The sequence below is a fragment of the Panthera tigris genome, chromosome C1, assembly GCF_018350195.1.
Source record: "Panthera tigris isolate Pti1 chromosome C1, P.tigris_Pti1_mat1.1, whole genome shotgun sequence".
NCBI classification, from domain to species: Eukaryota; Metazoa; Chordata; class Mammalia; order Carnivora; family Felidae; genus Panthera; species Panthera tigris.
Window position 1 is genome coordinate 23,638,248 of NC_056667.1, and position 14,736 is coordinate 23,652,983.

The 14,736-nt window shown below is 52.4% G+C and overlaps 1 protein-coding gene across 1 annotated transcript; it reads left to right on the plus strand.

The window, feature by feature from the left end:
• The first annotated feature begins 7,643 nt into the window (after positions 1–7,643).
• On the plus strand, positions 7,644–14,452 carry LOC102970178 (antizyme inhibitor 2-like). The gene is made up of 8 exons (XM_042993827.1): positions 7,644–7,808; positions 8,818–8,991; positions 9,411–9,583; positions 10,262–10,396; positions 11,289–11,454; positions 11,796–11,943; positions 13,247–13,347; positions 14,144–14,452. The coding sequence occupies exons 1-8, from the start codon at positions 7,644–7,646 to the stop codon at positions 14,441–14,443; spliced, it is 1,362 nt and encodes a 453-aa protein (XP_042849761.1). The 3' UTR covers positions 14,444–14,452.
• The last annotated feature ends 284 nt before the right edge of the window (positions 14,453–14,736 follow it).

Below are 14,736 nucleotides of genomic sequence, written 5' to 3' on the forward strand. Positions count from 1 at the left end.
CAACCTGAGCTGAAATCAAGAGTCAGGTGCTTAACCGACTGAGCCACCCAGGTGCCCTATAACAGGGATATTTAGACAGCAGCAGCCTTCTCAGCCTGGAGGAAAAAGTTCTCATTATGCTAACAAGGGAGGCTTGGCATGTTCTGTCGGCCTGAAGTACTCTGAAATATCTAAATCTTCCCATATCTCCTTATCACAATTCTTAAGATGCACTCTTTCCGAAATAATTCTTTAACAAATAAGAGACCATGGATATAAAATTTTTTATCTTAAATGTAGAGCTGTATAAATGAATATATATACAATACATATATAGACACAGAATATATACAAATTATACACACACACACATATATATATATATGCATATATGAAGATACGTACATACAAAAAGATTAGCGTACAGGAGTGTTCCGCTATCTGAAAGTAGAAAGCAGAGCGTTCCTAGGAAAACTTTGCAAGCCAAAGTGGTGTAAAGCAAAAAAGCAATTACCATTCATTTGAGCGGAAAATTTTTTGAACATTCCCAGATCCCCAAAAGAACCTTTCTTAGACTTTTCTGATGCCTGGGGACACATCTTGCTAACAGATGCACAGATTACATTGAGATAAAGCACAAAGGCTCCCAGACACTGTTCAGAGCTGTGGCATCTTGATGCTGAGAGGCTGTGTGTGGTTCCCAGGGAAGGAGCCTGGAGGGGCTGCTCCAAGTGAGTTCTGCCTCTGTAACTAACAGCCCCTGCAAAACAAACACTGAGCGCCTTTTTTCTGTAAAAGCAAAAATCCTCTTTGGATTTCTTTTGGTTAGCGAAAACAGGTACTAATGTAGGTCTTTCGCAAAAGCCAAGTGCTGTAAGGCGAACTCTTGAAAAGCAGGGGATATCTGTACCTATATGTGTGTGCATGCGTGTGTGTGTATTCTGGAAAAGCAGGGGATATCTGTACCTATATGTGTGTGCATGCGTGTGTGTGTATTCTGGAAAAGCAGGGGATATCTGTACCTATATGTGTGTGCATGCGTGTGTGTGTATTCTGGAAAAGCAGGGGATATCTGTACCTATATGTGTGTGCATGCGTGTGTGTGTATTCTGGAAAAGCAGGGGATATCTGTACACATATGTGTGTGTGTGTGTGTGTGTGTGTGTGTATTCTGGAAAAGCAGGGGATACCTGTACCTATATATGTGTGCATGTGTGTGTGTGCATTCTGGAAAAGCAGGGGATATCTATACATATGTGTGTGCATGTGTGTGTGTGTGTGTATTCTGGAAAAGCAGGGGATATCTGTACCTATATGTGTGTGCATGTGTGTGTGTGTGTATTCTGGAAAAGCAGAGGATATCTCTACCTATATGTATGTGCATGTGTGTGTGTGTGTGTGTGTGTGTGTGTGTGTGTATTCTGGAAAAGCAGGGGATATCTGTACGTGTGTGTGTGTATTCTGTACTACTATGGCCCAGAACAAGATCTAAGATAGAACATTTCCAGCACCCCCTAAGGCTTCCTCACGCCCCCTCTCAGGCAACAGTCCCTACCCGAGGTAATGAATCTCCTGACTACTACCAGCATAGATTAATTTTGTTTCTTCTTGAACTTCACGTAAATGGAGTATTATTACCTTGGGTCTGGCTTCTTTTGCTCAACATTACATCTGTGAGATTCATTCGCATGTTTTTGCATTTAGCATTAGTTTGCTCTTTTCCATCGCTGCGTAGTGTTCCACAGAACATATGTGAATTTATTTATCAGTGCTATGGCCGATGGGCTTTTGGAATGTTCCCAGTTTGGACATACTGTGAAAAAATTTGCTATGAACTGTACATTTTTTTAAAGTAAGCTCTGTGGCCAAGGTGAGACTAGAACTTACGACCCCAAAACCAACAGCCGCGTGTTCCACTAACTAAACCAACCAGGCGCCCCTTATGTGTCTTTCGGTGGACAGATTTCTGTTGGGTATTTCTCTTCTGTTAGATATATACTCGGGAAGGGAATTGCTGATTCATAAGGTAGACGTACATTGGCTTCAGTAAATACTGCCAAAGCATTTTTCCGAGTGATTTTACCAATTACACCCCCACCAGAAGGGACGGGAATTCTAGCTGCTCGACGTCCTCAGACACACTTGGCATCCTCAGTCTCTTTAATTTTAGCCACACTAGGGAGGATTGGTAGTATCTTGCGTGGTTTTAATTTTCATTTCTTTTTTTAAATTTTTCTAAATGTTTATTATTCTTGAGAGAGACAGAGACAGAGTGTAAACAGGGGAGGGGCAGAGAGAGAGAAGGAGACACAGAATCGGAAACAGGCTCCAGGCTTTGAGCTGCCAGCACAGAGCCTGCCGCAGGGCTCGAACTCACAGATTGTGAGATCGTGACCTGAACCAAAGTCGATGCTTAACCAACTGAGCCACCCAGACACCCCTGCTTTTCATTTCTTTGATGACTAATGGTGTTGAGCACTTTTCATATGCTTGTTGGTCATTTGGATGCCTTTCGGGCATGTCTCTGTGTGTGCGTGCATGTGTGTGCACGCTTGTGTGAAGGCTGTGCGCTTAACCAGCATTGTATGTGACAATTTGCATTCTCAGACTTCTATTTTGATTATTGGCTCCTTCATCTCTTTGGCTGCAAGAGGTGAGAGATTCTTTATAGCTCAGTCATAGAAGGCTCTGACTGTCTGGCCATGTCTTGGGCCAACAAATTATGACTCTGAGCTTACCATCTTGTTTCTCTAAGTGCTCTAGTACCGTTAGAAGTTACTGCACCTCTGGGGTGCCTGGATGGCTCAGTTGGTTAAGCATCCGACTTCGGCTCAAGTCATGATTTCACGGTTCGTGAGTTTGAGCCCCGCATTGGGCTCTGATAGCTTGGAGCCTGGAGCCTGCTTTGGATTCTCTCTCTCTGCCCCCCTCCTGCTCACGCTCTCTCTCTCTCAAAAATAAATAAACATTAAAAAAAAAAAAGAAGCCACTCCACTTCTCATACTTGTTTTACTCATGCTTTTGTGTAGTTCCACAGCAGCGAACATTTGGTCCCGAGAGCCTGGCTTTCAACGGGAGCTTCAAACACAGACTTGAAGGTTTCCAAGGTCTATCTGCTTTACTCAGGGCTGGATGGAGGCAGGTAGACCCACTCTGTAGGCTAGTAATAGTTTGGTGTCTCTTTAAATGACTATTCTTTTAAAGAACATATTTTGAGGTATAATTCACATGCCACACATTTCACCCATAGTATCTTCACTGAGTTGTGCAGCCATCAACCACAATCTAAGGTCTGGATGTTTTTGTCACTCATAAAGAAATCCTGCACTTGCTGAGTCTCTCCCCATGCATTTGGTGCTGTATCTAAGAAACCTTGCCTGAGTCAAGCTCATGAATATACTCCCATCTTGTTAGAGTTTTATAGTTTTAGCTCTTACACTAGGTGTTTGGTTCATTTTGAGTTAACTTTTATATATGGCGTGAGGTAGGGGTCCACTTCATTCTTTTACATGTGGATGTCCAGTTGTCCCAACATTAAATAAATATTCCTCAAATATTTCTCAACATTCATTCAGGGGGGATTTTTGTGGATAAGTATGGGCCTGTTAGTGACAGCATCCCACCTCTCCTGTCCTAAGCAGTTCAGCTCCGCCCAAATTTGCAACCTTCCTTTGGCAAAGCAAAAGTCCACAGTTCAGCAGACCCAGCCTGTCCTAAAGCCAGGTTGAATCATAAGAAGTGATTACATGATCATAACCTCACTCCAAGTGATCTACCAAAGTGTGATTTCCAGTCTCATACTGAGATTTGGTAAGACTCAGTTTTCTTCTCTGGCTTTCTTTCTCTTCTCTCATTGTTTCTTGGCGTTTTGGTGCTTCAGTAGCTGAGCTGTTTGAATCTCGAACCTGACGCTGACCGAATGACTCCCATAAGCAGTAGGAAGCATGATTCAAACACCTTCCAGGGTGATAGAAGAGTGTCCCCGGCAAAGAGAGCACTCGTGCCAAGGAAAGCAAACCATTGCAGCTTTGGAGAGAGGGCAGGGACCTTCAGGGTGGTGTATATAGCTGGAGAGACTAGGAACTGGGTAAGGACCGTCCTTCAGGATTGTGTACATGGAAAGGGAGGCTCGTGAACGAATGTGTAGTGTTCCTTTCCATCTCCAAGCACCTAGTTTGGTCTAGATCAAGTTGGGTCAGATAATCATCTTATTAGAGAGATTCTCTGGGCTCTGGATGCCACATTCTGCCCCTCCATTTTCACATCTGTAAGACCAATACTTGACATGTATCAGCTTCAAAGCCTGGGAAATTCCTGTCTCCCTTCTTCCATCGGCTACACTCTTTTCTATCCCTCTGGGACCGGGCTTGTTCCCACCTTTGAGTCTTTGCACTAGCTGCCACCTGTGCCTGAAATGTTCTCCCCTAGTGTTTAACCTGGCTGGCACCTACTTATCCTTGAGGGCTCAGTTAAATGTCTTTACCCCTAAGAAGCCTCTGACCACCTGTGCTCATCCTGGGTCTCCTTGCCTCCAGATCCTCTTTTTGTCCCTCCCCCTCTCTGTTTTGTCTCCCAGAGGGCTGGCTTCCAGCAGAGGTCAGTCACTGGGGGCACCAGCAGGAGACTGGGAGTCCAGGGGAACAGTCAGGAAATGATTCCCCCTCCCCTCTGTCCCAGGTAGCTTCCTATGGTCAATGGCTCTCTGTGGTTCCAGCTTCCACATAAGTGACCTCATGGTTTGGAGAGCAACCCTTCTCCCGTTGCCCCAGCAGCCCAGGCATGGAAACGACTTCCTGCCAGGATCCAGCTTGCTTGACTCTTTCCTGTCTGGCCCTCAGCTCCCTTCATCACCCACGGAAAATATTCTCTGGTTTTTATGGTTAGACCCTAACTGATATCCCTCCCAAGCTGAAGTGACTCCCAAATTTTTGTTCAATTCAAGGGACACGGAGACTTTCTCCTCAAGCCACCCCTTGGGATTGAGGGTTCCTTCTTCCCAGGTTCTTTCTGATTCTGGCAGGGTTCTGATCGTCAGTCATTAGGAGTCTGGCCTTCACCTGTGTGCTTTTCCTTGCGAGCCGACCTGGGGTAGGTGAGTTACCCTGGCTCGTGGGACATGGAGGGGTGTTCCTCACTGGGCTCCCCTGCTTCATGGCGATCTGGGCTGCTCAGCTCTACTCATATGGATTTGCCTAGAGCCAACAAGCTGGGGTCAGGCTTGTGGACCTGCAGCCCCTAAGGGCAGGGCAAGGTGTCAGCTGTCCCTGCCCTAGGCTGGCAGTGTCACTCTACATTGGGCAGGTGACTCACGGAGCTTCTTGCCCACTCTTAATCCAGGTACTGAGCTTGTCTTTGTGCTAAGGTTGCAGTCCCTTGGGGATTGCCTGTCTGATGCAGATTCATGCTGTCCTGTGTCCCCCAGGTAAGTAGCTGGCTCTGGGTAGAAGCCACCTCATGAGTTGCTGGAAGACTAAATTTCCCATAATGCCTGATACTTATTTAGGGCTTCGTCCTGTTGGACGTTCTGGGATTGTCATCAGGTTTCCTAGAATGTGCTGGCCCTTTGCTCAGCTCTTTGCAGATGACATCTCATTTCATCTCATTTAATCCTCACGGCCACCCTGTGGTGCAGACGTGGTTATCACCTCCATCTTGCCCATGATGGAATCGGTTCCCAGGGGGAAGCCACCTGCCCAAAGTCTACTAGCATGTAAGAAACTAAGCTAGAAGTAGGTTCTACCTGAACCTGTCTGGGGCGGGAGTAGGTGGGAGTCTCTCCAAAACCAAGGACTTTGCCATCTTGTTTGGAATCACACAGCAGAAGGCCTTGTCTAGCTCTTTCTCCCCTCACCCACCATTTTACAGGTGGGATTCCTGAGGCCTCTAGAAATTACAGGATTAGCCCCATGCCCTCCTCAAATCCAGGCTCTTCCTGTTGCCCCTTCTAGATTTTGTTTTAACGTTTATTTATTTTTGAGAGACAGAGAGAGACAGAGCGTGAGGAAGGGAGGGACAGAGAGAGAGGGAGACACAGAATCCGAATCAGGCTCCAGGCTCTGAGCTGTCAGCACGGAGCCCAACATGGGGCTCGAACCCACGAACCCTAAGATCATGATCTGAGCGGGAGTCGGATGCTTAACCGACTGAGCCACCCAGGGACCCCGTGACCCTGCCTAGATTTTTAAGCCCCCGGAGCCTGAGGGAGATGGGACGGGGGTGGGGACATTGACTCTTGATGGGAGAGGGAAAGGCGGGGAGGCCTAAAGCAAGAAGAATGTGGGGCAGGGCTGGCCAAGAAGCAGCAGCAGCAGACTCCCTGCTGGCCCTCCTTCTTGAAACAGGAAGAGAAGGCTCTGGGTCACAGCACTGAGGTGGGCGTAAGCCCACAGGAGGCCACAGCTGACACCCCAGAGGTGGGGCAGCTGCAAAACGGTGTCAGCAGGTGGGTCAGCAGGTGACTGGCGAGACCTGGGAAGACCACACAGGGAGGGTAGGGAGAGGGTGGGGATGGGATGTGCCTGGACACCAAGCGAGGGTGACGTAGACAGAGAACCTTCCAGTGAAGCATTTAAATCTCTGGCAGAGAGCAGAGACACAGCCTGAGGAGAGATGAGCCCGTGCTCTGAGGCAGTGGAACTGACTCATAACTGAAGCCTGAGGTCCTGATTGTGTCCCTGCTTCACCTCCAGGTTTGCTGAGTCATCTGGAGACTTTGGACCCCAGGATTCTCCATCCGTGAAGGAGGGAAGGTGGGTGACAGGGTTTCCAGGGCCTCTCAACCCCGATCCTTGCTGATGGTCATTTCTAACAGGAATCTGACTTCTCCCCATGTGTCTGCCATGCGGGTGACCTAGGAGGGCTCATTCTCTGGGCTTGGGAGGCTTAGGCTGAGCGGGCAGGGAGGCTGAGGTGTGGAGGGACAGCCCCTGAGCTCCGGGCTGAGGTCTGATGTTCCTTCAGGGATTTACCAGAAGCTCAGGACACCATAGATCCCAGTGCCCTGGGCTGTGCCTGAGGACGCAGGTTGAGATGGAAACCAGGTGAGTCCGGGTGTGGAGTGGGGACTATGGGTGTGGCCCTAAGTGCTGAGTCAGGACTCTGGCTGCAGGCTGCCCTCACTTCAGTCTCAGGGATGTGTGGCCAACAGCAGGTCCAGTGGCAGCTCTAGGGAGTTCAGGTGCCAGTCCTAGCTCGGCCACCGACTTCTTGGTGACCGTGCGTGAGTCTCCTCCTTTCTCTGAGCCTCTTGTCCCTGTGTGTACAATGGGGTTGTTGGATGAGATCATCTCTTGGGCCCCAGCTCTGAGTCTCATAATCTGAAGATCTTGAACTCCTCGCTTATCTTTCCTGTGCCTCTGTTTTCTCACCTGTGAATGGGGACATGTGTGTGAAGGAGCCCGGGAGAGGACGCCAGCCCTCTATTCCATACACATGATGTGTGCCTCTTGCTTGGGCTTCCTTTGTCTCTGAAGAGCCCAGGCCAGTGGCCCATGCTACAGATGGGAAAATTTACCAGGGCGCCATGGGGGTCTTTGTGGCAAAAAGGAGGGCCGAGGACTGGCTGGCTTGGGAACACTGGCCCCTGGGACTTGCAGGGAGCTGGGAAAAGGGAGGAGGCCAGGTCCTTAGAGCAAAATCTTTCCAGAAGTCCGGAACTGTGCCTGATGGAGGGATCTGTTGAAGGGTCGGGCACCAGCACCCCCCTTGGGAAGCCGAAGGAGAGTCAAGGACCCCCTGGAAGCGTGTGGCCAAAGGAGCTCATCGCACTGGAGCCTGGGGAATCTGCCTGGCAGGTGGCCCTGAAGAAGATCCAGGAGCTATCGGATTCAGTAGGAGGGAGAAGGAGGGAAAAGGAGGGAGAGGGAGGGGAGGGAGGGGGAGGGAGGGGTGGAAGAGAGTGAGGAGCAGAGAAGGGGAGTCTCAGTCCCTACTTTGGTGGACAAGAAATAAGACTTTCAATTTCGTGGTTTTATAGGTCAGTTTACTAGGACTTACTCCAAGCCTCAGCTCTGCTGGGGGTCAGTCAGGAAATAGTTTTCTCTGTGCCCTTCTTGCACCTCCCATCATCACGTGGAATTTTATCCAGCGCCAGGCTCCTTAGTTGAGGGTTGGAGCCGTTTCGTCCTCACTTTGATCTACAAAGACTATTGCCCTCATGTCTCCCGTTTAATTTTTTTTTAATGTTTATTTATTTTTGGGGGAGAGAGAGAGAGAGAGAGAGAGACAGAACATGAGCAGGGGAGGGGCAGGCAGAGAGACAGAGACTCAGAATCGGAAGCAGGCTCCAGGCTCTGAACCGTCAGCACAGAGCCCGACGCGGGGCTCGAACTCACGGACCGTGAGACCATGACCTGAGCCGAAGTCGGACACTTCACTGACTGAGCCACCCAGGAGCCCTTTGTCTCCCTGTTTAAAGAGTTAGAAGATCTGGAGTCAGGGGTCGCCTGGGTGGTTCGGTCGGTGAAGCGTCCAACTCTTAGCTTCGGCTCAGGTCAAGATCTCTCGGTTCATGAGATCGAGCCCTGTGTCGGGCTCTGCGCCGACAGTGCGGAGCCTGATTGGGATTCTCTCTCCCTCTCTCTCTGTTCCTCCCCCACTCATTCTCTCTCTCTCTCTCTCTCAAAATAAATAAATAAACTTAAAAAAAAAAAAAAGACCTGGGGTCAAATCCTGTTTGTACTTGCTGCATGACCTTGAACCAGTGACTTTGTGTTTCCGAGCCCGTTTCCCCCTCTCTAAAATGGTGGCGCCACATAGTACTTACCACGTAGAGTCGTCGTGAAAGTGAAGTGAGTGCCCGCTACCCAGCCTCCCTGCCCTCCTTCCCTGCCCTGCCAGGACCACCGAGACCCCTTCATGGTAGCCGACCTGGGTGTGCTGGCCAGCCATCACCGGGCCTTCTGCCAGGCCCTGCCGCGGGTCTCGCCCTTCTACGCAGTAAAGTGCAACAGCAGTGTGTGGGTGCTGCGTGTTCTGGACACCCTGGGCACCGGCTTCGACTGCGCCAGCCAGGTGAGCCTGTGTCCCCTGCTGCCGTCACAGGCCTGACACTTCCTGGGGGAAAGGCCAGCCGCTAGGGAGCTGGGGCTGGGGACTGCGGCACCTAGAACCCTGGCTGACACCTGTCTTTGAGGGAATCAATGAATGAACCACGGGTGGTCGGCCTTCCACTGGGCCATGCGACCCGGCAGGCAACCAGTGAGTGGAGGGACCACAGGCTGTGGGTTCACGGGCACAACCATGTCACCTGAACCCCAGGTTCTTCCTCTTTAAACTGGGACCAAGTGCGCTTTGCTCAGAGTCGTCTAGGAGCCTCAATAGCACATATGTGCCCAGCGCGGTGCCGGGTGCAGAGGACGGGTTCAGTCAAGGGCAGCCCCTTGCGGGGGGAGGGGCGGCGAGCCAGCTCCTGGCTCAGTCACCCTTGCCAGGTGGAGCTGGATCAAGTGCTGGGCCTGGGCGTGGCCCCCTCACGCATCATCTACGCCAACCCCTGCAAGCCTGTCTCCCACATCCAGTATGCTGCCCGCCACGGGGTGCAGCTCCTGACCTTCGACAGCGAGGAGGAGCTGACCAAGGTGGCCCAGCACTACCCTGGGGCCAGGTGAGACCAGCCGGGGGCGGGGGGGTGCAAGCAGGCGGAGACAGGCGGAGCAAGGACCAGCTGGCCTGGGGCCCCTGCCAGGGGAGTTGGGCCTCCTCCGCAACCAGATGAAGGTGGTCCCATGGGGTGACTTGGGAGAGAGACTCAAGCAGCAAAGTCTAAGAATTTGAGTCAGTGGGCCCAATGCCTTCCCTGGTGCACACTGGTGCCACAAAAAAAAAAAAAAAAAAAAAAAAAAAAAAGCACTGCTTATGTCTGCGTAGACACTGGGCAAAGCCTGGCATTAGGAGGTCTTTAGGCATTAGGCATTAGGACCTTAATGAAAAAAGCACTCACATCAGAGTCAGGGAGACCTGGGCTCACGTCTCAGCTTCATTTGCACATGCCGTGTGGTCTTGGGAAAGTTATCTAACGTCTCTGATCCTGTAGCATGGAGACCCACAGAAGGTGTATTTATAATTTTATTGCTTTCCTGCTTCTTCTTACCTGAGCAAAAGTCTGTAAGTGGTGAGTGTTTTAGCTCCTTGGCAGTTTGTGGCTGGACAGTCCAGAGGAACTAGGCAGGGGCGGGTGGGAACGTGGAGAGAGATTGGGGGGCGGGGGCGGGATGATAAACCATCCAGGCCTCGGGACTCGTGTGTGTAAGAACCCTTGGCATCTCTCACAACCCTCTCCCAGGCTGGTCCTCCGGCTGTTGACCGAGGACAGCGAGAGCATCTTTCCCCTGAGCACCAAGTTCGGGGCAAGCCTGGAAGCATGTGAACGTCTGCTCAAGTCTGCCAGGGACCTGGGCTTGGCTGTGGTCGGAACCAGGTGAGAGCACTGGTTTTCCCTGCCTGGGAAGCACACTCTAAATCTCCAAGGCACTTGCCTTGGGTGCAAAATTTAAGGGGGGCGTCAAAACACCTTTAATACAATATATTTTTTTTAAACATCAAAATTAATGCAAAAAATCCACGATGAGGAAAGTATCAAAATTTAAACTTAAAACTTCTGTATTTCATTCGTTGTGCATGTGTTTGCATCAATCTTGCTTTGATCAGTCGGTCAAGTGTCCAACCTTGGCTCGGGTCATGATCTCACAGGTCCGGAGTTCGAGCCCCGCGCGGGGCGCTGTGCTGACGGCTCAGAGCCTGGAGCCTGCTTCGATTTCTGTGTCTCCCTCTCTCTCTGCCCCTCCCCTGCTCACGCTCTGTCTCCGTCTCTCTCTCAAAAATGAATGACTGTTAAAAAAAATTGAAGAGAAATTGAAAAAAAAATCGCATTCAATGTTATTTATCTTGATGGCTTAGTGTTCAGGCACTGCCTTAAATTTTGCACCTGAGGAGAGGGCCTGGCTCGCCTCACCCTACCTGGCCCTGATTGGTCCCCCAGCCCGCCCTGCGATTTGGGGTTCTGTTCACAGAAGGGGAGCCCCGCAGCGGGGGCGCTGGGAGGCGGCAGCTGAGAGAAGTGACTGCCGCACAACCTCGAGCTCCCCGACTCCGGGACTGTCGCGTGCAATGCATGTGTCCCTGGGGACACGCACGTGTGTGTCCCAGGTTGCACGTTTCTGTGGGCCGGTGTAGTCACACGTGTCTTGCTGTGTGTAGATGCGTGCCGGTCTCCACATCTTACCCCCGTTGGTGTTTCTGAACGTCCCTCTTCTTACTGACCCTTGTGTTTCCATGTGTGGTTCCCCACGTGTCATTTGACACGTGTCCAGCTTCCACGTGGGCTCGAACTGCCAAACACCGCACAACTTCAGGCAGGCCATCGCTGACTGCCGGCGTGTATTTGAGATGGGCCGAGCGTTCGGGCATGACATGAGCCTCCTGGACATCGGAGGGGGCTTCCCCGGAGGGGAAGGCTGTGAGCCTCAGTTTGAGGAGGTCAGAGAGGAGGACGAGAGGGAAACTGGGCTGGGTCCAGGGGACAGTGGGTGTGTGTGTTTGTGTGTAGGGCGATTTCTTGGAACTGAGTCACGTGCATGCATGTGGCTGGGGTTTGTCTTGATTGCCGTGGTTCCAAATTCAGACATCTCAGAGCGCTAGACTTGCTGTGTGTCCTTGGACAAGTCCCTTCCCCTCTCTGGGCCTCCGTTTCTGTTTCCTTGCTGGTCAAGTGGGGACGATAACACTTTCCACAGTGCTGTTATGGGAATGGAGGGGGATGATGCAGGTAAAGCCCCCACATAGGGACTGGTCACATTAGGGTCTCTCTGTCCCTGTAGATGGCGAGAGTGATCAATGCCGCCCTGGCCCAGGACTTCCCCGAGGGGAGTGGTGTTGAGATCATCGCGGAGCCTGGACGCTTCTATGCGGCGTCTGTCTGCATGGCTGCCGTCAACATCATTGCCAAGAAGGCTGTGCTGGAGTCTGGTGTGTGGGCCAGCACTGGGTGGGGAGGGCACTGTCCAGATGTTCCCAGGCCCTGGGGGGGAGAGGACGGACAGGGGGTCTGGGCTGCACCCCTGGTGCCTAATGGGAGTAGAAATGAACCTGTTAACATCACTATCGTGCTGTTCTCAAATAGACTGGGAGGTAGAGAACCAAGGCGAAGCCTCTACTCTTCCTGAGCGGTCAGTGAATGCGTATTGTGTTTACGGAGGCAAAGTCACGGGCTACAGCTCGTGAGGTCACAGACACCCCTGTGCTGCTGTGCCTCTGAAATTCTTCGAGCAAGAGCCTTCTAGCAGGTGCAGACCCCTGCAACGAAAAACATACCGAGTAAAGACAAATTCTCGTTTATTTATTTATTTCTGAGAGAGAGAGAGAGAGAGAGAGAGGGAGGGAGAGCAAGTGGGGGGAGGGCAGAAAGAGAGGGGAAGAGAGAGTCCCAAGCAGGCTCTGCGCTGACAGGGCGGAGCCTGCCTGGGATTCTCTCTCTCTCTCTCTCTCTCTCTCTGGCCCTCCCCCACCTGCTATCTCAAAATAAATAAATAAATTACAAATTAAAAAAAAAAAAAACAGAGGTCAGTATACAATCCCGAGTTTAGATTCAAGGAAGCAATACTCTGCGGCCAGACTAAGTGGCTGTGAAGAAACTGGCTCAGTAGTGGGTCACGGCTGACAGATCTGGCGGGCCCGGGTGACCCCAGCTCAATACGCACCAGGAGTGTGATGGGGCTACGAGAAAGCCACTACCCGTGCTTGCTTCAGCAACATCAACGGAGGCAGAGTATTTAGGCAGAGGGAGGTGAGAGTCGGGCTCCAGTCTGTGACTGTCAGACTCAGACACTGTTTTCAAGCGTATCTGAGGTTTGTTTTCATCAGGTAACAGAAGACACGCAGGCATGGAGATAACTGTCCCGGAGGAAGAAAGTCTTTAGTCACGGTTCCCTAGAAATAGGAGACCGGGCATGGCTCGCAGGGCCACGGGGGAAGGACCAGGGTGCGTGGGGCAGGAGGAGCAAGCAGAAGTCAGGGGGAGAGCCTCTGGTGTGGTTGTCGAGGGACGGAATGGGGGAGATGGGTGAGCTGGCTGGGCAGAGGGGGCGGCGGGAGCCCAGAAGACAGGCCCCCACCTTGCTTGGGCTCCAGAAGACCCCTGAGACAGAGAACAGGTGTTACCAGCACGGGGCAGCGGGTCTGGGCCCCTCCCAAGGGCGCTGCGCTCAGGGGTTGAGGGTCAGCGGGGAGACTGGCCAAGCACATCACCGTCCTGCCCTCTTCCCACTCCCAGGAGGCCGCCGGAAACTGCTGTACTATCTGAACGATGGCCACTACGGCACCTTCCGCCTCTGCCTCAGGGAGCCTGTCCCCAGGATGCCCATTGTGGTGAAGGTAAGGGTGTGGCTTTGGCACTCCTGGACTCTAAGGCCCCTAAGTCCGGCCCCCAGTCCTGAGAGGCAGGGGTGCTTGCAGCCAGGTGGGGAGGTAAAGGACCTCAGACCCTCTGTGGTTTGCAGGTGGTCATTCCACGTGCTTGCACAAGGACACACACCAGGGTGCCTACGTGTATCTGCACGTGTGATTCCGTATGTGTGCGTTTCTTTGTGTGGGCCTGCTGATCTGCGCTTGTGCGGGTGGGTGGGAGCAGGTCCGTGAGTCTGCATCGGTGCGCGTGCGTGTCTGTTTGGCGATGCGTGTTTCCACGTACGTCCCTGCATGCACGCACTTGTGTTTCCAGAATCCTTGAGTGCGGCCGGTGCAGGAGGCTTAGGAAGGGGAGAGTCTCACACTCTGATCCACACTAGATCACCTGGAGAGTTTTGAAACACCCCAGTGCCCGGGCGATGCCCTAGACCACTGAAATCAGAATTCCAGATGGGTCGAGACCCTGGCATCGGTCCTTGGTTAAAACTCCCCAGGTGATCCCCACGAGTGATTATTGAATAAAACCCTCTCATTTTGTAGGGGAAAGCCAAGTCCCATCCGTGCCTGCATCTGTGAACTGGCAGAGTTGGAATGTGTTGCTAGAATACGAACTCCGTGAAGGCGGGGTTGGTCTTTATGGGTGGCCGGTAGGGTCCTTGCTGGTGCCTTCCTGCTCGGGCCCTGGGCGCATGCCCTGACAGCCCGGGGAGCGGGCTGGGGGAACCAGGTGGTTCTCTGAGTCCCTGCCCTTTGCTCCCTGCAGGAGCTCTGCTCGGACCCACCCCTCTTCCCCTGCACCCTGTACGGTCCCACATGTGATGCCTTTGACAAGCTCTTCCGGGAGGAGGTACAGCTGCCGGAGCTGGATGTGGGTGACTGGCTTGTCTTCCCCTCCATGGGCGCTTATACGTCCTCTATGAGCTCCACCTTCAACGGCTTCCCGCCTGCCTCCACCTACTACGCCATGGAACCCGAGCTCAGGTGTCTGGAAGGAGAAAGAAGGGACAGGCCACCGAGGGGATCTCCACAGGGTCTGAGCTTGGCGAGGCGAGCTTGTGGCTAAGCTCTGGGGCCCTAGGCCCAGGAAATACCCTACTCCCCGCCGCTGGCCCCAGCAAAGCTCAAATGGTCTGACTGCTCTTTGACACTGGCCTCTGCCTTTGGCTTTGACCCTGTCACAGCCTCTCCCCACCTGGGTGGCTCCAACAGCTCTGACGTGCACACGCCTTTGAGGGCAAGATCAGGCAGCCCTAGGGCCCCAGCTGACCCTCAGTCCCGTGGTCAAGGCCCCACTCTGCTCCGTTTGTGACGGCTCCCTGGTTTCCTCCCCTAGCAGCTTCCGGGTCCCTCACAGCC